The 25332-nt window shown below is 32.4% G+C and overlaps 1 protein-coding gene and 1 pseudogene across 2 annotated transcripts in view; one reads left to right on the top strand and one right to left on the bottom strand.

The window, feature by feature from the left end:
• Positions 1–2056: 2056 nt before the first annotated feature.
• Positions 2057–2175, bottom strand: LOC118605610 (annotated as a pseudogene).
• Positions 2176–16414: 14239 nt separating this feature from the next.
• Positions 16415–25332, top strand: part of TRDN (triadin) — a 227335-nt gene continuing 218417 nt past the window's right edge. For both annotated transcript variants that reach the window (XM_036221435.1, XM_016154083.2), the window contains exon 1: positions 16415–16669. In XM_036221435.1, the coding sequence (XP_036077328.1) occupies positions 16648–16669 (22 nt within the window). In that variant the 5' untranslated portion in view covers positions 16415–16647. The remainder of the gene's footprint in view (positions 16670–25332) is intronic.

The raw sequence follows: 25332 nt of genomic DNA, 5'->3' as shown, positions 1-25332 counted from the left end.
TGTGGTATAAATTTTTAATTAATCAATATAAATCTGTAATTTTTATTCAACTTTCAACTATATCGATAAACTTTTAAGCTTACTGGACCTAACCCTTGCATGAGTCCTAGAGTAGCATAAATCATGGTAGGAAGACAGAATCATTTGATCAAAAAAATAGAAGATTTTTCTTGATTGCTGGGTATATCTCATACACAGGAATCACACTTACTAAAGAAAAGGGAGGCTTCATGAAGATTTTATAAGATACCAAATTATATTGATTTCCCTAATATTCTTCCTTTAATTTTATCTCCCCTATGAACACAACAATCAGTTATGAATGTATGATATGAAGGGCATGTGTAAAAGGAAAGGAGTCAGAATAGTATCGAGGGAGATTATTGACTGTCACAAACTGACTGCATTTGCTACTATTGCAAACAGACAGGTGGAGTGTCATTCTGCCCATAAGAACATGACTTAAGAGTTTGGACTGGGTTTCAACTCAGGCTTTACCATAGACCCGTTGGGTGAACTTGGGAAAATTACTTTCCTCTGTGCCACAGGTTTCTGGTTAGTAAAATAAGAGATAATTATACAGCCTACCTCATAGGGTTTTATGTGGATTAAATCAATTAATACACATTAAAAACACAACAGTGCCTAGTCATATTGATCCTCTCTTATTCATATTTGTTATTTGTTATTGATTCTTTTGACATTTTGTCCATCATATTTTTTTGCATTGATATTGATTCTTTAAAATTTTTTTATTATAATATTATTTACTTTTTATTAGTGAGTTCTTTGGCCCTTTCTTAAATTTTGCACCCAAAGTCAGTGCCTCACTCATGTTATTCTAATCTTACCCTACTCTGTCCATAAATTATTGCCATTATTGACTCCCTGGATGCCTATGATCAAATTTGAAAAGTTCTTTTTTGTTGTTTTAATCATTATAATTGTGAAATATATAGTACATGTAAAGTTTTATTTTAAAAAGTTACGTATCTTTATGACTTAACACAAAGCAAATAAATGCTCATGTAACTATCACTCAGATCATCGAAACATAAAACACTGCCAGCATCTCATAACCCTTCTCAATCAACAATGATCCTTTTCTCCTTCCAAAAGTTTGACTCCTCTCAATTGCTCCCTTGATTTGTTTGATCAATAACCATCAAAGCATGCGTTCTCAAAAGTTATCATTTACTCTTGCCTATTTTTAAAATTTATAAAAATAGAACAATGTCCATAAATTATGTATTGTTTTATGGCTTCTTTTACTCAACATTTGGCTTCGAAATTTGTTTATGTCGTTGCACATAGCTATAGTTTGTTCAATTTTCTTACTGAAATGTATAAATATATCACATTTATCTATTCTACAGTTTATGAGTTTATTTTCAGTTTTTGGCTATTATTAGCAAACTGCTACAACCCTTATGCAAATCTCTGGAGACACATATGGTATATGTATTGCACTTGCATTGGCTATGTGCTTGAGAATAGAATGAGTGTTAATGATGATTTTCCATATACAACTTGTTAATTCAAACAGTTTATCTGCAGGTTATTTTGTATTTTCTATGTATGCAAGCATGTGATTATGTGATTAACATGATTAAAAATTGTGATTCATGATGTCGTATTTCTATTTTTCAAATCTTTCAAGATTTTATTATTTATTTCCTTATTGCAATAAGAATATCACCTCCAACACTATGTTAAATAGAAACGTAGGTGTTTTATTCCCAATTTCACAAGGAAAACTTTTGACATTTCGTGATTAGATGAGTTGTTGCTCTAAATTTTGTGTCATGGCCATTTGTCAGAATAAGGAAGATTCTTAATATTATAAATACACATATATCAAAGACTATTTTATTTTATCAAGTAATTTTTCTACATCTATTGAGATGTTCATATGATTTTTCTCTTTTATTTACTTAATGTGGTAAATTATATCAACGATTTTCTAATGTTAAACCAAATTTATTATCCTGGACTCAACTAAAATTAGACATGGGTATATTATTAGGATGGTTTCCTATTTTTATTTTTTTTTAAACGCCTACAGCACCTGGTCTTCCTAGGTGGTCTCGTATCCAAGTACTAACCAGGCCCGACCCTGCTTAGCTTCCGAGATCAGATGAGATCAGGCACATTGAGGGTGGCATGGCTGTAGACCTATTTTTTTTTTTTTTTTTTTATATTGTTGGGATGGTTTCCTATTTTTTCACTAGGATTTTTGCATCTATATTTATGAAATGATTGAGTAGCTTGTAATTTTACTTTCTTGTGATGTTCCTTTCTGGTTTTATATCAAAGTGATCATGAACATAAAAAATATATATTTGAATACATTTTTTAATCTGTTCTCTGAGAGATTTTGTGTTAACATTGACATTCAGTTAATCTTAAATGTTTGGTAAAATTTACCAGAGAAGATGTCTAAGCTTTGAGTTTTTTCTTTGAGAAACTTTAAATTATGGATTTAGTTTCTTTACTAGACTATTCATATTTTCTATATCTCCTTTTGTTAATTTTGATCATTTGTATTTTTCTAAAAGTTTGTCCATTTCATATGTATATATATATATATATATATATATATATATATATATATTTTTTTTTTTTTTTTTTTTTACACTTCTTGCCCTTGTAAGTGGGTGGACTGTGGGCCCCTAAAAATATGTCCAAAGTCTAACCCTATTATCTGTGAACGTGACCTTTTTTAGAAAAAGGGTCTTTGGAGAAGTAAGTAAGTAAAGGATCTTGAGATGAGACCAACCTGGATGAACTCTAGATCCAATAAGTACCCTTATAAGAAAAAGGGAAAACACAGAACAGAAGAACCACAACGGGAAGTCATGGGAAAATGGAGGCAGAGGATGGAGTTATGCAGCTGCTCAGGGTCCCAGGAACACCAAAGATTGCCAACAGTCACCAGAAGCTGGGAGAGAGTTATGGCACTTTCTCTTCCTCAGAGCCTTTAAAAAGAGCTCCACTCTGCTAACAACTTTATTTAAAGCAGACCTCCAAAACAGTGATATAATAAATTTCCACCCAGTTTGTGAGAATTTGTTATGGCAGGCTTGGGAAACGAATTGTCATAAATTCACTCATAATATTCTCTTGTATTTTTAATGTCTACAGAATATGCAATTATGTCATTTTTTTTCTTGACACCTGTTATTTCTCTCTCCTTCTTACCTCATTTTTTTTCTTTTTTTATACTTGATTGGTCTTATTAAGGGTTTATTCATTTTATTATTCTTTTTAAAGAACACATATTTAGCTCTGCTGATCTTCTCTATTACAAGTTCAGTTTTTAGATTCTGAATTTCCTGCATTTTTTTTACTCTTTCCTGCCTTCTACATTTTCCATTTCATCACTTATTCTTTTTATGACTTGCTTAAAACGGACATCTAGCTCTCATTTCCTTTGTGTATGCTCTTATAATTATAAATTTCTTTTTATGCACAATTTTTATTCAGCATAATGAGCTTAAGAGCTTCAAATTTTTCCATTGAAATTTCTTCTTTGACGCATGGGTTATTTACAGTATATTTTTAAAATTCTAAACATATAAGTATTTTCTAGTGATATATTTACTGTTGATACTAACATAATTGTGTTGTGACCAAAGAATGTATTCTGTATTATTTTAGTACCCAAATATTTTAATTTATAGTTCGGCAAATGAAAAAATGTAAAACGATTATATGTTTCATTTTGAAAAGACTTTCACTCTGCAGTTTTAGGTGCACTGTACTATACATGTCCAATTATGGTAGTTGTATTATTCAAATCTATGCTTTTATGTTTTCTCATTTTGCTTTGTCCTCTTAATCAGTGAGAAGTATGTAGATTTATCTTTTTTTCCTCAACCAGTTGTGCAAATTTTTGCTTTATATAGTTCAAAGATATATTATTAGGTGCATTCAAATTTGATATTATCTATTCTTTGTTCGTTATAACTTTTTCTTCATTATGTATTACCCTTTATCTCTTGGAATTTTTTTTTTTTGCTTTAGAGCTAATTTCATCTGGTATGAATATTGTCATGCCTGCTTTATTTGGTTGATACTACAAAATACGTATCTTTTAAAAAAATTGTTTTACTTTTTATTTTTTTGTATCATAGTTCAAATTTGTGTTTTATAAACAGCATATAGTTGAGTTTTATATTTTTAGTTTAGTCTGACTTTATCTTTTATATGGAACATCAGTTTTTTTACATTTAATGAAATTACTACTATTTTTGAGTTTTAACATCTTAGCTATTTCTATTCGTACTATTTAGGTTCTTTTACTCTCCTTTTTTGAATTTTTTTAGATTGAATTTTTAAAAAATTCCTTTCCTTCCTCTTTTAGCTTGAATGATATGATCTGCTAAGCTTCTTTCGTGGTCTCTTAAAAAAAAGTTATTCTTTACTCACCATACTAATTGTTATTTTTACTATATGACTCCAGGATTTTAGAATACTTTTTAAAAAGTATTTGAAAGCCACTTTTAAAATTTTATTTAATTATTTCTATATTTTAAAGCTACCCAAGCATTAATAATGTTTTATATAATCGGTATCCACTAAAATATCCTCATATGCTTACCTTTTTTGTTCCTTAATTTTGTTTCTGCAGTTCTCTCACTCTATCTAGTGACTTCTAGAATTTCTTTTTCATTGTAATTAGGCTCATGATTAAGTCATCATATTTTTTTTGTATTCCTAAAAATGTCCTTATTTTACCTTCACTTTTGAAAGATATTTATAGATGGGAATAGAATTCTATGTTGTCAGTTATTTTCTTTCAACATTTTAAAGATGTCATTTCATTGCCTTCTAGCTTACATTTTTCTGTATAAAAGTCAGTGTGTCGCAGTTAATGCTTTTTTTCGAGGTAACCTCTCTTATTTTCTCTTGCTATATTTAGATATTTTTTTTTCTTTTGCCTTTGGTTTTCAGTGGTTTTACTGATTGATATGCCTTGGGGTGTTTTTTTTTTAAATACTAATTCTGCATAAATTTTTTGTTTTTCTTGAAGCTATGGTTTGATGACATTCTTCTGATTTAAAAAGTTATCAATTATTATCTTTTAAAGTATTTGTCTTTTGAGAACTACAACTGTATACCTAATAAATGTATTCTCAGTCATCTTGTACTCTATCATTTATATTTTTCAGCCTTTTCTCTGGACTTCAGTCTGAATATGTTTTTTTACTTATCTTTGGCTGTTCCTAATCTGCTATAAAATCCTTCAAATAAGTTCTTAATTTCAGTTATTTTGCTGTTCCAGTTCTAAGAGTCCCATTTTTTGGAAAGTATTTCATTTTCCAAAATTATCTATTTCATCTTTCACGTCCTTAAATACAGTATAATTTTCTTAAAATCAATATTTAATATCAGAGACTTTTGGGATCTTTTTCTGTTTTCTACTATTTCCGTTTTTGCTGGTTCATGTTGTCTTCTATCTTAATTGCCTAGATATTTTAAACCATGTCCTCAAACTATATTTGCAAACACTTGGTAGAAATAATCTGTAACCTAGGATATTATTTTCTTCCAGAGAAGATTTATATTTTATTATTATTAATACTTTGCTCATATATCAGGGAAATAGCTTTTCAGGATTATCTTAATACTATTTCTGGATTTAATATTATGTGAAGATGAGCTGCAGGACCTGTGGAAGCCTATTTGAGATTTACCCTTCACTCTCAGGTACAACCTTTCAGTGAAGGATATTCATAAGGTCAATTTTCTTTTGGAAAGGCCTGTACTCCAAAACTCTGTTCTAGTGCATGAAGACTGTCAAAAGTTTAACTTAGCCTAATCTTCAGGTGCCCCTTCTAAGATAACAGATAACCTCAAAGACAGAGAAATTGATAACCTGAACCTCTAGTCTCATTTGGATTATGGCCTAATGATCTTCATTATTTTATTAGTTCTAAAATACAATCTTTTACGAATATTTTTATTATTGTCTCTGTTAAAAGAATTGATACTATCATGTCTGATATTACTAGAAGTGAAATTACTTTTAATCCCATTATAAGACATAAGAAAAAATTATCTATAGTTTAAAGCCACAGTTTATTTTGGCATGTTTGTTTAACAGGAGTATTCTAATTCAATTAGGAAAGCCTCTCCACAAACATAAAACCATCCAAAATTATCCAATCTTAAAAAGTTCAAGCAAATATTGGGAAAAATATAAATCAGTTAAAGTTTTTTTTGTTTTTTTTTTATCCAAGTTCACTTTTTTTCTATTTCAGTGTTTATATTGTTACCATTATAACTCATATCAAGGACCTGTCACTATGCTAGGTATTAGAGATACAATATATCCACGTGAGGAAGATTGACAGGGTCTTTACTCTAATGAAGCTTAGAAAGAAATGGGTAAAATACCTAGGATTAAATGAGATAATCTGTGAAAATTGTTTAGCATGGTTTCTGACATATAACACATGTTCGAACACTGTTTTTATTAATGTACACAGTCATTTCCAAAAGCCTGTAGTTCCTTGTTCCCTATGAGTTTGTATCTACTACTAGGTGGATTTATGGGGGAAAGCATTGGTGTGCAAATAGATTAGGCAATTGGGGGGGGGGGGCGGTTGATACTTAGTCATGTGTTTTGATTGTACAATTTTATTAACTTTTTTCACTTGGTTCAAAATATAGGGGGATATTTTGATATGTGTATTGAGGGGCACACATTTTTCTTTTGTCTCAGAGTCCATTATGGCTCTGTGCAGCACTTAAATGGATGTATGATAGACACAGAAATAAAGATATTTGTGTAAGTGCTAAATTTTCAAAGAATGAGGGATTTGCTGGGACATAAAAAGATGATAATGACAAGAATGGGTATAGTAACTACATGCTATTTGGAGAAGGGAAGTTTCTCCTTTTAGAAAGATAACGAGAAATAAGGACACAAAAAATTCTCCCAGGCTCTGAGGTACAAAAGAAAATACTGCCCTTCCTTAGACTGTGTGAGAAAAGAGGTCATCAATGGATGGCCAATCCTCAGGAAAGCACAAAGGTGAGAGGAACACAGAAAAGAGGCTGAGAATTTTGCTAGGAGAGATAACATTTTTTACAATTTTACTGTGGCATCTTTATGTGTAGTTTTCAAGAAAAACAGAAACAACAAATTAGTTATGGTCCCTTCCAAAGTATGTATGATATTCTGGACCAGGAACAACTATATGTTACCTCGTTTTCTCGATTTTAATGAAATTCTTTTCTCACCACCATTACATGTTGATTGTAGATTATTTAAACTCATCAATTAACTCTACATTCAGGATTATCAACAAACAAACAAACAAACAAAAACAGATCACATAAAAACTTTTACTCACCGCCCAGAGATAAATCAACTGATGTGATTTTTTGTTTAGATTTTTAGGGAAAAGTTGTGTATTTCTAACTGAATGTGGGATAATTGCGTTACTAGGACAAGACATTGCATATATATGCATCTCCACCTATATATATCTGGAAAGAAGTGTGTGTGTGTGTGTTTGCACTGAAATATGCAATCAAAAGGAGACACATATTTTGGTCAGTTTATATCCATTTATGCCATTTTCTGACAATAGCGTCTACTCCCTGGGCAATTCCGCCCCACCCATAGCCCTGGAGACTTCTGGTGAGGCTGCCAGTCACTGTACTGAATCTCTCAGGCCGCAAGAGATTGGTTTGGACCAATCAAAGTGCCCCATTCTCCTGATCACAAAAATTGATTGGGGGATGTGTGTATGATTTAAGCCAGACCAATAAAGTTTCATCCTTATGATTTTTATATACAAACATTGGGAAAGAACAACTCTCTGTTTCTTCTGGGGTCTAATCTTGATTAATCTGAATGAACCTGGGGTATCTATAGCTATACCCATAACTTGTCCCTCCACATGAAAAATGTTTTTATATAGTAGGAGAGAATGAAGCAAATATATAGATAAGAACAGAACTGAAAAATGGAGAAAGTACTGGTAATATTATTCACATCCTTAGATTCAAAAACATGTAAAACTATCCATCTCTTTTTAAGATTCAGAAAAGACGAAAGTGAATTGGGATTTTTGATAAATGGTGTTCTTGTTCAAATTTTTAAAGACTGGATAAGGAAAAAATAACTCAGCAGGGAGTAATGTCAAGAGCAGTGGGCTGAGAGTCAGGGTGTTGGCTTCTGGTTCAGGTTCTTCAAAAATAGTTCGTGTAAACATGGACAAATCACTTAGCCTTTCTGATTCCTAGTTTTTTCCTATGTAAAATGACAAAATTAGCTTCAACTATTTCTAAGATCTTTGAAACTGTAAAAGTGCATGTCTCGGACACTTCAAAATTAATTACACTTTGAAATAAGTGTCCTACCTGTGAGCAGGTGCTAAATAATTATTTTTCTTATAACATTTTATTTTTTTCTTTTCCTTTTTTAGCTTTAAGTTTTCTGTTAAAAAGAAAAAGTATGATGCTGCTAGATGAATCCAGCAGAATGTAAATGTAATCAAGGACTAAATCAAAAATGTCTGTGGTCCACAATATCTCTAAAGCAAAAACAAAATTATATATCCTAATTTGAACCAGCTGAAGTAACTGCTGATTTTTATAGTTCCAATGAAATAGTGATTTGTCAGAATTGATTGTCTCTGCAGATTATAATGCTGAACACTTATGTACACAGAGAAACAACAGCCCCTACAACGAATTTAGAGGTTTGTGAAGTTTAGAATTGAGAATGTCCCTGTGTGTCCTTTCAGTGAGGTCCCAACCCTCTCAATCTGTCTTTCTGAGTTCCTCTCAAGCTCATGGAAATTAAATTTATTATCAGGGCAAATTAGAATAAATCGTAGTGGTTACGCAAAACGTTGTGTTGGAAAGGATTTCGAGACTGTATCCAGGCTTGTGGGAGAGCGTGCTATGATAAATAAGCAGTGTCTGCAAAGGGCACAATCCTTGAAAGCATGACTTTTGTGACTGTGATGGGTAGGTGCTCGCCAATTGCTAACTTAGTTTCGTATTCCAAATGTTGTTTTCCTTTTAATAGAAAACCTTCAAATTCAATTTCTAAATGATAAGATTGAGCCTTCGATTTGTATATAACATGCTTCCCTACTGGGAGATACATTCTGGGACCAGGATACTTTCTACATTATTCTTTATATTCGACCATGTATTCTACTTACTGACCATGCCAAGACAGCATGAATTTATATTCCCGGTGTCTTTCATATCTGCAATTTGTTCCCAGCATGAAAAACCACTTATATTGTTTTGAAATTCTATTCCAAACTTAGACCCTACAACTTCTGTGTGGGATGTAAAGTTGACAAAACACATACATTTTTTCTTAATGCAAATCTTACACGCATTGGCTTTCAGGTAGTCAGGCTGACACTGTCAGGGGTGTGTCTGACAGAAAATAACTCTTGTTAAATAAAAGGATAAGGAATGAGGAAAGAGGAATGGATCTGTTTTGTTAAATGGAATTTTTAGAGACAGAGCAAATGGTTCTGTTTTGTTTTGAAGGAGAGTAAGAATAAAAATAAGGTATTTAAAATGAGAATGACTATACGTAAAGAGGTCAAGGAAAGCTGACAATCTGTCAGTTGTGACAACATTTAATAATATTCAAATTAATTATAATATTGTAAATGGAAAACAAACTCTGGCTTCAAATGAATATAAATAGCAAAACCAAACATGGCTCTGAGGTGAAATGTGATTTTCATGAGGATGGGAACATTTAACATTTATACAGCAGTTCATATTCTCAAAGTCATATATCAGTGACAATTGTAAAATACATCTTTAATTTTAATTGAAGAAATGCTCTGAGGGACACATTCAAGAGATAGTATACTCTCTTCCCCAAATAAAATGAGATAGAGAACATTTTTATAGACAAATGCTTAAAAACTGCTTATAAAAAAGAAAGTCAAATACTCTGATAGCCAATCATTTGCAATTATTTTATTCTTAGTAGGTATGTTTTTGTTATTCATTTACATGAATATTCATAGTATATAGTAACTGGTCATGTGTTTAGACATTAAGGGTAATTCATATTCTGAATGCAAAAGGATTGATTTATAAATATGCACTATAATCCTTAGACACTACTCTAAGTACAAACCTTTTAGATCATGCATTTTCTCAGTATTCATGCTCTTTCAGTATTCTTACTTTGGTTAAACTTTAGCTAAAATGTTTCTTGAAGGACACACCTACCCAGAGATTTCAGTTCAACCAGCTATTCTCTTCTGCTCCAGTGCTCAATCTATTAACATGGCAATGGAGAACTCAAAAATAATCTTGTGGTGGAGATTTCATTCTTAGTAATTCTACTCCTTTACATTTAGGTATGGCCAAGAATCAAATTCTCAGCATGGAATAGAAAGAAGCAGTAGCGCTACATGTTACTCTCAGGGCTGACTGATACAGTCTTGCAAGCCTTTTCCGTTTTTGCTGGCTGCAGTGGTATTGATAAGAACAATTTTCAAAGTCACATAAAGATGGCAGAGTTGTCATTATCCTGGATTTCTAAATGACCCTATAGAGAATAGCTGCCCATTAACCTGAAACACACCTCTTTGGCTTATAAATTTTTATTTTGCTTGAGAGGTGTATTTGGAGGTCTTTTTTGGTTTTACCCCTTTTATTACCCTAGCTAATTTAAGTTCAGATTTGCTACTATAAACTGATGGTTTCTAAGCCCACCTGGCCTCTCAGCAGAACTCTGCAATTCTTAAAAAGCTGCCTCTCTCTTTTCCTCTTCAGCTTTTTGAAACCTTTAGAACTCTCTTCCAGATGTCATCCTAATCTCTAATTCTTCATTTCTCAGCAGATCACATTGACTCATAGAGAAAATAATGCCATTAGAGATGAATTCCTTTTATTTTCCCGTTTCACAACTCAAAATCGTTCCATATTTTTCCTAATTTTATTTTTACTTTATTAATAATTTTATTTCTCTTTAAAAGTACTCTGCACAAGAGCTCTAACTTTTCTCTTTCATCTGCTTAAAGCTTTCTCTATAATTCTAGTTTTTTTCTCTCTCCTATATCATTAATCTCTCCTCCCTTATACCTGCTTTACTCCATGCTCCCCTCTAATTCTTAATCCAGTTTACTCCTTTGCTTAAATATATGCTTCCTTGAAGTGTATTTTAGATTTTTTCTTCATTTTGTGATCTTTCACTTACCCCACATTCTGTAATCTGGCTTCTATTTTTAGGGCTCCTTTGAAATTGTCTTAAGGAAACTGTGATGATCACATTGTTATTGAATCCAGTATTTTCAAAAGGTAAATTTAATCATTTTATATTCATGCTTAAAACACTTCAATGTCATCTTAAATGAGAGTTAAGTCTAAACACCTTACTATGCCTTAAAGATACTTAACTATCTAACTCTTCTTTATTCTCTTTTTTCCTCTTCTGTAGTTTCCTTCCAAGCACCCTGTGACAAAAATCTTATTGCACTATTTAAAGGTAATTATGTTTAAATTTCTATAATTTTTTTCTGAGTTGTTTTCTCTATTTTGGAAGTATGTCCTCAATTGCCAATTATTTAAATAATTTCCTATACTTCAATACCCAATTCCAGTATTTCTTTTCCTTTTAAAGCCATTCCTGTTGGATTAAAACTCCTTTTCTGCCATCCGATGCATATGTTTACTCCACTCTTGAATTTATCACACTATATTATATTGTTGGGTATATCTTTTTTACTCTCCTACAAGACTATGAGCTCCTTGAAGATTTAACCTTTATTCTTGGTATCACTAGAATCTAACCTAGTGCCAAGGGAGCTAATATATATATATATATATATATATATATATATATATATATATAGAGAGAGAGAGAGAGAGAGAGAGAGAGCTAATATTTTATCTATATCTATATCTATATCATCTACATCTATCTCTCTCTATATATATAGAGAGAGAGAGAGAAGAGAGAGAGAGTGTGTGTGTAATGGAATTAATGGAACTGAGTATATAAGTGATTTCCTTATTTTTAAGTAAGTTCACAAACTAACTGACTCCAGCTGGCATTCAGTAATGATAAACCATATATGACAAATTATATCATTGATAATACAAAACATCAAAATATAAAGAATAAGATGATGACTGTGAATTTTTTCAAAATCAGCAAATAGAAATAACCATTGAAATTATTTTTAAAAATTCATATATAAGAACTGATAAAGTTATTTTATATTTTATAAGAAAGGTGTTTATACTTTTACAGGAAAATAGAAAAAGTGAAAATGATAAATTGCTTTTGAATAATACCCAGGACTATAAACTGAAGGACGAATGTAGGGTACAGAGCAGAAAGCAGTAATTAAATTATGGGCTTCACGGGGGCCACCTACTACAGGATATTGCAGATCCTTATAAAGAGGACAGTGGTAGTGGACAGAAGCCAGCTCTCTGGAAAATGGTATCTCTAAGAAGGGGCATCCGTTGCCTTTGTTGATTGAAGAATGGATTGACGTAGGCAAATTTCTGAGAGAATGTTTGACAATGTCAAATGTGTGTGAGGAAAGAAGGCTGATATTGTAGACTCAGCTATTCATGAGTCAGAGTTAAAGAGAGGAAAGTTTTTAATTGCACTGGAATGCCTTCTGTCATTTGAAGCGAGCTGGATTACACAGTTTCTAAATAATCACATGATAAACCAAACATATGGAATGACTTTCAACTTTTGGTTAAAAAATGAGCACAGAGAATTTTGAAAAAGTAATGAGGACAGAACAAGGTTTTCTATGACACAAATAGAATGCAAAACAATTGAAAATGAAATCAGCAGTGCTGAGATGAAATACGATTAATGAACTAATAGTTCAATAGAAGCTTTTCTTATGATTTCTTATGATTCTGAGGACTAAGTTTATCACGTGAGCTTCAGAAGAATTTTTAAGTCAGGTGGTGTGATTTCAAAGTTAGATGAAAACAAATATAATTAAATGAACCCCAAGTTCACTTTCAGTGTTTCTAGTTTCTTTTATAGTTCCTCATTCTCAGGTTTAAAAGAGCAATATTTTTTTCTGTATCAGTTTGTTTTTTGCCAAATTTTTCTTTACCTACAAAGCTAAAAGTAAAGCATTTCTCTTCTGTATATTTCTTCTGGTAAATTACTTCAATAGAGGCAGCGAGACAGTAGCTTACATTTTGTTAGTTCAGATATAAAACTTCTCTGTATCGTTCCAATTTTAGCATATGTGCTGCCGAAGCGACCACCCAAATGTAAAACTTGCTTACATTACAACACTCTGTCCCCAACTTTCCCCAGATCATTCTGGTCAGTTATTTATCTTTGTCTCCTATTAAAATTATCATGAATGCTTAAGCTCACATAAAAGTTATGCCTATTATTATTTCAAGATTCAAGTAAGTGGTACTTTCTATCTTGATAGATATCTCACAAATTTACTTGTACTCTAAGTGTACAATATCGTACAATTTAAAAAAAATTCTTTATTTTTAATTACCATCCAATATATGTATAGGTTATTCAAATATAAACTGTATGTGTCTGTAAACTAAGAAATAGAAGATCTTGAGAAGTAACCCCAAAACTTTACTTTCTTTCAGATATCTCATATCCTTGAGAAAGAGACTGGTGGTAAGTAGCTATTTACTCCCAATTATATCTCTTCTCATCATTCTATTAAAATATATATTAGTACTAAACAAGATAATGTAGTATGGTCTTAAAATAATTCAAAAATATTTTGCTTTATTTTATGATTTTTTTCAGTGAAAACCAAAAATTATAACTTCTCTAGTTGCTTACTGAATTTTTTACCATCTGAAATTGAATGTGGATGAAAATATCTTGTTCATAGCCAAATGCAGTATACATCTTATTGATTGTTAGTTTATGATAATAGTTGACAAAATACCAAAACAAACAAAAAATTGCTCTAAGGAAGAATACTTTTGTCTACTCACTTGAATATTTATAACATTTATTGAAAATGACAAGGAGTACTGGTCAGTATAATTTGTACAGAAGTTTGGACTAAATTAAACATTTAATAGGAAAATAAACTTTCATGGTTTACCATTGACTTACATAGACTCAGTCAATTAATAACAAGAGGAATATTTGGTTTGTATGCTTACAACTATTCCTGTATGCCAAACCAGGATAAATCTACCTGTGCTCATCTTACAGGAATGGAAAATGTGAGAGTACATCAGAAGCTATTACTGAGAAAAGAGACCTATCACTTTTGGGTCGTCTTGAAAGGCAAATTTATTGTTTGTAAAGTTTTATTCTTTGAGTGACCTGAGGAATGAGGTGCATACACTTTGAAGAATCTTAGTTGCTTGTTGGTTTTGGAAAGCTTCACAGAGTTCTTCCTGAAACTCAAAGATATATCTAATGAATTGGGCTTAAAATAATATGAAAGTTCTAATAAGTTTGAATATAAGAAATAGACTGATTTTTTTTGATGTCTAATAATATTCACCCACCCATCCTACAGAGGCATTTAAAAAACTTCTTATCCTGCAAATATGTTTATTGGCTAGCACATTTCTTAAGTCTTTTTTTCTCTTTTAGCATGTATAACATGAAATTAGTGATTGGGAACTTAAGAGTAACATCAAACATTGAGAATTTAGTATTCTTGCTTTATAATCTTATTTCAACTTTTATTAAATAAGAGTTTGAGATTGTGTGTATGTTTTCTCCCCTCTGAGTTAGCTAATTTTATTTAGGCCCTGACTCATGTAAATTCTTAATGAGTTGAGGAATTGTTAATTCTTCATTCAATTATAATGAAAAACTATGGAAGTTTCTGATGGATAGAGATGGAAAGCACTATCTTTTCAAAGCACTTTGGTGATATTGAATGGAGATGCTTTTGAGGGCCAAATAAGAAGAGTTCTGGTTTTTCTCACCTGAGAAGGTAAGCAGGGACCCAGTGCTCCAGGAGGTGCTGTTAGAAGTTTGAATCTTTCCCTCTGCCAGTGGACCTCATTTCTAAGGATCCTCTTTACCTGTAAATGGAAGCATCTGCAGTGAAGTTTCACCTTTCTCAAGTCTGAGAAAGGCTTCAGACTTGTAGTCAAAAACCTTTAAGCCCAGGCCCAGGTGTAGGGTCTTGTATTAAATCATGAGTATTATCTGGAATTATTTTCTTTTTTTGTAAAAGAAATAAGATTGTTTACTTAGTAATCTCTTCAGCCGGTATATGAACACCTCTTACTGTGCAAGGAATTGGGGCAGCAAATACACAGCTGCTGACGTGGCAGAGATCATTTTCTATAGAAATAGCTATTGCAACGCTCTCCACAGTTTAAATATTAAAGCAACATACGTGACCGCTTTACGCCCCCTGTAATACCATACAAATTCAAGAGGTTCTGACAACCAAAGGCAGCAAGTTGAGGCTAAAAGTTTAAACTACAAACATTTGTTAGGTTCAGTATCAGAATGAAATAAAAGAAAAATGTAGTCAGACCTTGATTATTCACAGATTGGCTAGAATTTGTAATTATCAATGCCCTTTGATTCTCCTTCTTCTTCCAACCACCAACTATTGAATATTTCTCTGCTCATTAACACCTGGCTAGGAGTGGGAAGGTGAAATGCTAATCAGCCAATTTGGCTAATTGTTAGCAGCTATGATCATTTTTATTTTACTTCATTTTTTTTTTTTTTCCAAAGTTGAGGTAGGGAAAAACTGAAATCTTTTACTATACTTTGGGCTGTGGATTTTTAAACTTTGTGTCAACTTCCTTTTCTTTTACTGCATAAATAAATTCAGATATTTTGGTTTTAGTTAAATATTAAAGTGAATAAAAAATCTAGTAATTCATCTGTTCTCCAGTGTGAATATAAGTTGACATTATGTATTTCTTACTGGCTAATGTTTGGAAAATCTTAAACCCCTACAAGGAAGCTTCGGGATTTAATAGTTGCAACTTTAAGTGTAGCCCTATATAAATAACTGTACTTCCTAAGTGGATTTAGACTATAGGGAATCAAGTTGGAGAAAATGACTTGCGGCTTCCCTCCCCTTTGCCTCTGGTAGACATTACAGGACCCTCCCCACACCAAATAAGGGGAAGAGAAATGTTCTGAGAAATAAGGGCACTAAGAATAAATCTGAGCTATCATGGATAAGATTACTTTCAACTCTTTATTTCACGTTTTCTGACATAGACCCCAAGATCTGTAATTATCTTAGGAAAACTGCGGGGGCTTAGACAGTACATTTTACTTCCTTATTTATTTATTTATTTGCCTATCTCTCTTTGGGGCTGGAGAGCTAGTATATGTGCTTGTGTGTGTTCCCCTTGAGTGCCAAAAAAAAAAAAAAAAAAGTGCTGAGAGTCCTGCGGAGATGAGGCTATTTTTATTCGAAGCTGATACTTTTGCCTGAGTCGCAAGTGCTGCTTTGGAAAGGGCTCAGGTTGTTTCCAGGGGGAGAACTCTGCAGAGGAGAGACAAAGTTCAACAAGACAACAAAGAAGCAGCAGAAACAGCCAGGAAAACGAAGAGCCCTCACTTTTTCACACAGAACACCCCATCAGAGTTCTCCAATCCTAAAGTATTCTGCAAAGTACCACTTGACGGGAACTTTTGCCTGCCTCTTACTTTCTCCAACCACCATGACTGAGATCACTGCTGAAGGTATTGCTACCATTTTCCAATAGTATCAACTAGAAAAAGATAAAAAGATGGAAATTGACAGTCACATTGACAGTCAATGTGACAATTCTCGGTGCTGCTTTTAGATAATTGTCTTGATCAATGATTCTATACAGGATCAGGGAAGTGGATTTAGGGGCTGAGAGGTTGGCAGATCTGTGTATTGGGGGAGTGAGAAGAGGTTTCTCTGAAATTTTGCATGTGGAAACTTCTTTGCTATGCCAAAGGCTCCACTAGTTACTAGTGTCACCCACACCTCTATAAATAGCTATGGTCATGTAACATTATGGCTGATATCTTACCTAGCAAAAATTACAAGGCTTGCAAGAATGAAGAGCATGATGAATTTAAAATGTTGCATTTCATGTTTAAACTTAGAAAAATGATTTCGAGCATTTTTGCCTTATGATATTTTTAAATGGAGATCTTTTTTTCTTTTATAACTAGAGTATATAAATACACACATATGTGATTCATATACAATTTAAGATATATGTTCTCACAATTGTAAAATATATTTTACTATTGGTGAATATTCAGAGACAAGGTTTAGGATTGTACAACATCACTACAGATAAATATGATTTTTAGAATAAAGCAATTTAAAAGTGGCCAAATTCTGATTCTTTTTACACAATAACATCTTTTCCCCCTAAATAATGAATTTTATCTTTATATTTAAATAAGTATTTTCTATTTCAGTATTTATTCTGAAAACGTACATGCCCTAAGTAAAGCATTTAATTTTTATTATTTGACCATGGTAGCAAATGTTTTACATATGCATATATTTACATGTATTACATATAATTATATATATTTCTTAAAATAAAAACACCTTTTAAAACAACTTAAGTGTATAGAATAAAGACATAATCTGGTTCTAGCTGGGGTAAAAATTTGGGAGGCGGATCTAAAATTTGCTTCTGACAGCTGTACAAAAATCAGACAGGTGGTGCTCTTGACAGCGTCCAAGTTGAATGCTGTGCTAGTTTGTTTTTAATCAGACAACTGAGAAATAGAATATGTGATTTTGGCTCTTCGGGTAGACATTAGTATGGATACATAGTGATTTCAGAGTTGGAGATTTTCTATATTTATAAGGAGAAATATCTATTTGTACCTTCCATTGAGAAATTTAGCTTGATACACCAAACTAACAAAAAACAATTACTGAGAGATTTCTATGTATATCAAGCATTTTGCTTAAGATGTTATGTGTGTTTACTTATTTAAATCTAACACAATTCAATTAAGTTGGCATTATTACCTCCATTTTGCAGAAATAGAAACTGTAGCTCAAATATTCGGTGACTCGCTCAAGACCACAGTATTGCCTAGATTAGAAGCTAGCTCCCTTCAATCTAACTTGTGTTTTTTTTTTCTTTTCTGTAAGTAGATATCAGGTTTACTCTTCACCAGTTTTAGTTGAGAATTTGCTAACTAAATATAAATAGCATTATTCCTGTTCCTTAGATATTTTAAGTCATATGGCCTTTAGTTTGTCTTAAAGAGTACTATCAATAAAAACTGCTTGCTTAGACCTGCACGAGTTATTAAGATATTTACGCATGTATTTCCCTACTTCTGCATAGGGTGTGGACTGCCAGCTGACTCCTGAGGTCACTTGGCCGAAACATGTTTGACTTGTCTGTGGGTTATGCTCTGTAGACTTTTACATTTAATTCATAAATATTTTTTACAGAAGAATTCCTGAATATAAATTAGAACTTTTGTTTTTGTACTCTCTTCATGGGAAAGTTTAAAGTGTTCTTGGAATACCTTCTGGAGTCACTCATAAAAAATAAAACAAGGCATTGAATTAGTAATAAATTAAAAATGTAGTTCTTGGGTGACGGTCATTTTCAACTCCCTTAACAGTTCATAGACTCTTGTCATTGAAACATCAATGATGTGTTTTTATCCTTTCAGAAATGTTTTATTAATTATACTTCTCAAATAAAAATTGGACTGCCTACTCAAATGAGCTTAACTTTTAAGTTTGGTACCATAGTCATTCTTGGGATAAAGTCTCTTACATGCTGCTCCATTTTGCACTTTTCATTGTCTTCATGATTCTCACTTTTTAAAAAATAAATTTATTTATTTAGATTAGTTCCAGGTATACAGTACATTGGTTAGACATCTATAATGTTAATAAAACGATCCCTCCAATTGCTCCCTACCTTCCCTGGCCCTCCACTTAGCCATCATAATAATGCTAACTGTATTCCCTCTGCCATGCTCCCCGTGCCCAACTCTCAACTACTAATTTGTACTTCTTTAACCTTTTGCCCCAATTTCCCAACCTCCCAACCCCACACCCCTCTGTCAATCACAAAATTGTTCACTATATTTGTAAGTCTGTTTTTGATTAGTTTGTTTTTTTTTGTTCCTTAGATACTACATATAAGAGAAATTATATGGTATCTATCTTTCTCTGTCTGACTTATTTCATTCAGTATAATAACCTCTAGGTCCATCCATATCATTGCAAATGGTAGGATTTCATTTTTTTTTTAATGGCTGAGTAATATCCCATTGTATATATAAACCAAAATTTCCTTATCCAGTCATCTGTTGATGGGTATTTAGGTTGCTTCCATATCTTGGCTATTGTAAATTGTGCTGCCATGAATATTGGAGTGATAGATCTTTATGAATTATTGTTTTGGTTCATGATTCTCATTTTTTGTGTCCCATATACAATAGCCTTCTTTCAGTCTTTTATTTGAGATGTACTTTTGAATAGGGCCTTGATATAACCTGGAATATTCTTTTCTCTTATCTGCTATATTTCTTTTGCCATGCTTTTTGGACAGTACTGCATTAGTAGCCCTATGATATCTATTGATTACTCTTCCCACCCATGTATCACAAAGCAAGCAGACACCTTGTAGCACTGAAGAAAGTTAGAGCTAGAGTAGCCCCTTAGAGAGTTCTAGTCCACTGTCCTCATCTCGATTTTTGGAAAACCGAGGCTCACACAGGTTATGAGACTTTCCCATAGTCACTGATAATGAGAGGAGGTCCGAGGATACAATTCATCTCTCCTGTGGCTTATCCTGGTGCTTATTCAACCATAATTCAGTGCATGTCTCCAAATCTTACCAAGTTCTCCACATACATTTCCACTGCATGTTTTAAGCTGGAATTCCTCATCTGACAAAAGAAAGGAGGTAATGCAAGATGTGGAATTGTTTATCAGGTACAGAACAATAGATTAACTAGAATTAGGACAAAGTTGAACCCCAAAGGATTTTAGGGAAACAACATGTTTTGATTCTGGCCATGAAAAATTAAAATAATTATGATGACATAATAATAACAAATTTACATTTATTCAGTAGACATTAAAGGTCAAGTGCTGTGTTATACTTGTTATATGATCATTTAATCCTCAGGACAACCTAATAAAATAGGTACTTTATTATTGCTATTTATAGATTAGGAAACTGAGGTTTAGAAACGTTAGAAATTTGCCTGAATTCACACAGCTATGTATGGTGTAGCTAAGATTCACACCCTCATCTCTGATTCCAGAGTCATGTTGACTACTTCTTCTTGCTGTGTGACACCAATAGACGCCTAGTATTAATTCAGAGATTGATGGGGGCCTATACTAAGCCCCTATTATGGTTTGGCCCATGCTACATTGGGTAGGGTAGAGCTGGCCACAGACCGGATCAGTGTCAAATAGCACTAAGGTTTAAGACTATAAATAGCCTTCTATCTTTTTTTCCCCAGAGGTCTCACTTATTCCTAGACAAATGCTAAAGTTAGCTTCCCCGTCTGAAGTTCATATGAACTTTCAACTACCAATTCCAGCATCTATTTGACAGAATATATCACTATACAAATATACTTTTTGAGTAATTTGATAATAAAATGAATTTTAGTTAATTTGTAATAGCTTTGTAGAAAAGATAGAGACATTTTAAAAAGTTGATAAAATATTTAATGTTTTTCATATTTCCAGTTAATTAATATACAATCAAATTATGTACAGAATTCTTTCCCTACTAGCAATTTACATTTCACTACTTCTGTTACAAATCTGCAAGGGGAATGATTTCAAAATTTAAAGCAAAAATGGTCATTTATTTTACACAATGCACTACTTTGATAGAATCTATAATACATGAGTACTCTCTGTTGCTCTAAAAAATAAGATCAAGAATTCACAGCCGGACTATTTAATAACTATGTATACAAGTTATATCACCTAGAGCAACAGATAGGAAAATCAAGAGAAGAAAGAGACCCAACCTGCATATCAGTGTTTGTCTTTCCAAAGCCAAGAGTAGCTACTCTGGCCTAAGTGGAGATGAGCTGAGGATGGGAAGAGGAGGAATAGAATGAAGCATCAGGTTCAAGATCTAATTACTTCTGGGTTGTGTTCTCCTGTTCAAGAAAAGCAGTATTGACATTGATAAGCCAGTATATTTAGAGGAGGACAATGATGGTGAGAGGCACAGTTAAATGAAAAGACTTGTGCACAAGTTGTTAAAATACAAGATTGAATTTTTTTAATTTTAATTTTTTATATAGCGTAGAGGAAAATACAGGGGCCCTTGGATGAAAGTCTAGAAGAAATAAAAAGTAAAACTGTTGGCAAAATACAAGGCAAAACCTAACCAACAATTAAAATAATGATTAGAACTGACTTTTCTGCCTCAGAGAGAGAGAGAGAGAGAGAGAGAGAGAGAGAGAGAGAGAGAGAGAGAGAGAGAGAGAAATATAAAGAAAAGAAGAAAATCAATGAAAGAAACACAGCCTTCAATTTTTAAGAAATAGAAGGATGAAGAATATGCTACAAACCAGTCCATAACATGAAGTCAGCAAAATCCAGGCTATGGGAACCTCTACAGTACAAACAACCCAGTTCCTTCAAATAAGTTACTAGGAACAAAAAGATGCCAAGGAAGCCTATAGCTTAAATGAAATGTAAAAATAGAACAACCTTCACATGTACAATTATTAGATCATGATTCAAACAACTTTAAAAATTTTTGATGAAGTAATTAGAAATTTGACACACTCTGGATGTTAGATAATATTAAATTTACTTATTTTTAGTGGAATAATCATATCATGGTTATGCTTTAAAACTGCTTATTATTTGGAGATATATACTCAAATATATATGGATGAAATGATAGAATATTTAAAATTTGCTTCTAAATAACATGCTAGTCTGGGATGTAGATGAAATGTAGTAGTGTAAGATTAGCGATGAGTTGATCATATTGGGAATGGTGATGAGTGCATGGAATTTTGTTATAAAATTCTGTCTTTTTGTGTGAATATTTAAGCCTCTCCTTAATAAAGAGTTAGGAAAAAATAACAAAGCTGATGTGTTTAGTAAAGTAAATGATTTTAATAAGTTATTTTTTGTAATATATGTGGGTCAGTGAATCCACTGACCAGCAAATTTATTTGTAAATTCAAATTCTTCTCTAAATTGAATGGTGTGTTGTTATTGAAATGGAAACCAAACACGTTTGTATTAGACAACGGGATCCAGAAATGTGTATTACATTTGTAATAGCAGACAAGAAAATAGTGATTTTTGAATATATTCATTGTAACGTGGGAATCTGGAGGTTAGTTTCACATCATTTCTCAAAATTATTAGTGACATTAGAGACATTAATTGGTAGCAGATCATTTTTGAGATGGTCCATGTGAAAATCCGAGATGTTAAAAATCTAAGGAGTCAATGTGATGCAAGGAAAAATAGTTCTAAAAAATGCTATGGTCAGGAACTTCATGTACACATATTGACAGGGTATTAAGTGCTAAAGTCTTGCATGAATATCTCTTTTAAATGTCACAAAAGTTCTGAAAGGCTGGAAGCAGATATAACATAAATCTGATCAGTCTGACTCTAAAACTTCTTGATCTTCTGTTCTGCTCAAATTTAATTTAGAAAAAGATAAGAAAAGCAGATTTGGAAAATGATTGGGTTCTATAGTTCACTGAAAATAAGAGAAAAAGTAATGCAGAGCTGAGAGAAGGCAGCATTGAAATAATTAAAAGCAGTGTGATAGACTAGAAAGTCTGTGACATTTCAAGTCAGAAATCCGGGTTCAAGCATTAGCTCCACTGCTTAACCAAACGTGGTCAGGGAAGATAAGGGGGCTCCTGGTGAGGGGGTGGGGGGGTCATAAACTAGTGGGTAAGTCTTAATTAGTTATGAATAGTACAGGAAAAAATTTTTCAACTTTTTATAAGATCATGCTAGTTGGAAAATTAAGCTTCTTTTTTAATTGTGCAAAGCATCCATGATACAAAAATCTTTCGTGAAAATGAACAGAAAATATATCTTTGCAGTATTGGTCCTCGATAGGTTTCAGTAAGGAGCTTTTTTATTGTATCTTTTGTGGTCTGCGATAGTTACTATTCCCGTCCCTCCCCCACCCCCACCCCCCACCCCCAACACAAATACCTTAAGCACACAGTACCCAGGGGAAATGTTTTGTCAGCTTAAATGCTTCTCAATTTTTTGTTATTTATTTTTGGTCATCATTGTGACTGTAATTTAAAAATCATGCTACTTTTAAAATGCAAAATGAATTCAGGCTATTCAGCTATTCCAAGGGCTTGGGAATGCTTAGAGACTTAAAATCTCTAATGCTGTTTGCATTAATTTTTAATCAGTTAACAATATTTAATATGAAAGAAACATAAAATGGTGCAACTAAGGAATTTTAAAATCATCTACATTGACCTTTGGGTTGAATATATCAATCTGAAAAGAGAATGCATAGACGGTTAAGATTTTCCAGTTAAGCTTTTAGTTTTACAGTTACAGAGTTTAAAACAGTATTTTCTTTTCTTCCCTCCAATAAAAAGAAACCCTTTGGAAACATGCTTAATATATTTTAAAAATACATGTTTTCTGAAGTAACATAATCGAAAAGTGCAACTTAGAGGAAAACCTTTATCTGGTAACTGCGTTAATATCACACAATAATTCCAAGTTTATGGAGTTTAGCTTCTGTTCAAATTAAAGTTCTAGGAATATCTGTCAAAGTTAAGTGTTTTGGTTCCTCAATTCCCATTTTCTCTAGACAATGAGTGCCATGCATAGTTTCTAATAGGAAATACTTATTTGAATGTCACCTAAACATGTATTGTCCCAAGTGAGGATTATTCAGAGATAGATGAACTAACTTCCTGATCTGAAATTATAGTACTTTCCACCTTCAAAAGAAGTTAAAAAGAATGTTGTCAGCATATGTGTAATGAATAAAGTTCTCTCTGTAAAAATTATGCTCTCTAAACATCAAACCTCTCTACATGTCTGTGCTAAAGCAGCAAGCTGTCAAAGGCGCACAGCATTTATGATTTTGAGAGGTTCTTTGGTATGTAAATGAGCTGTTTCTTCATAAACAACAGAGCCCATTTCACTTATAATGTACTTAAATATTACATTTGAATATATATGGTTTAGATGTTTTCTAATTGGTATCTGTAGCAGGGGCTGGAGAGTGTGGTCTTCACTTAAACAAGTTAAATATAATCTTTAACCTAGGACAAGAAAGATAATTTTTATTCAGCAACCTGCTTTTTACAGGGGAAACTTGGCTTCATTCAGGTAGCATGAGGCTACAGCTCATTGTGATAGACTGGTTTTAGTTTCATTACTCATTTGCTGCATCATTCTCTCTGATGTAGGTCACTAAAATGTTGAGAAAACGAAAGAAAAAAAGAGCTCTTAATATTTAAAATTTCTTTTAAAATTGTCCTAGTATATTGGTGAGGGTGTGAATGTGAGAGAATCAGTTTCCACTTATGTTTTAAAAGACATTTTTAGCAAAGTTTCCCTGGAAAATTTATTTTGCCTTTTGAAATAAAATCATCATGTAGTTAAGAGAATTTTCTGTGGTAGACATTTGATATAATGTCAAGACAAAAATGGTAAATATAAAGTGATAGTTCTTTGACATTCAATTCTGGAGCTGTTATTTTTGTCCCTGGTTATTCTTATTTACTTATGTATAATGGCCTCAGGGAATAAGATTGTAGTATAAAATTGGTGTTACCACAATATGGTAAAACGCCAATCTTGTGAATTCAAAATCCACAGAATTATTAGACGTTGCACTTAGAGAAAAACAAATAAAATATATCCATTTGAAATATAGTAAAATTTAATGCTCCATGATATTAACTACCAACCTATAAGTAGATTTATAAAGCAATAGTTCATGTCAGAGGTTCAGTTATAGTTAATACTTTATCACCTATTATATGCCAGGCTAAGTGCCATAAAGTGGGGACATGAAGATAAATAATACAAGTTCCCTGACTCTGGCATAGTAGATTGAAAAACAAACAAACAAACAAACAAAAACATAAAATAATCAGAAAATGAAGATGGACAGATTTAAAAAAAAATATGACATCAATAGGATTTATGAATGATGAGTATTTAATTTAGTTGAACAAAGTCATTTAATCATTCATAAATCTTATGATTAGTGACCACATCAAAACTTACTGACTATAACTTTAGAATAATAAAGAGTGCTCAATTCTTGACTTTGATAATTTGCAATATACGTGCATTGGTGGGAAGGTGAAATGGCTTGCCAAAGATTAAGGAGGTCAAGAGCAGGTATGATCAATGTACAGAT

This window comes from Rousettus aegyptiacus, unplaced genomic scaffold (assembly GCF_014176215.1).
Source record: "Rousettus aegyptiacus isolate mRouAeg1 unplaced genomic scaffold, mRouAeg1.p scaffold_m13_p_1, whole genome shotgun sequence".
NCBI classification, from domain to species: Eukaryota; Metazoa; Chordata; class Mammalia; order Chiroptera; family Pteropodidae; genus Rousettus; species Rousettus aegyptiacus.
This window is presented reverse-complemented; position numbering and strand designations above follow the sequence as displayed.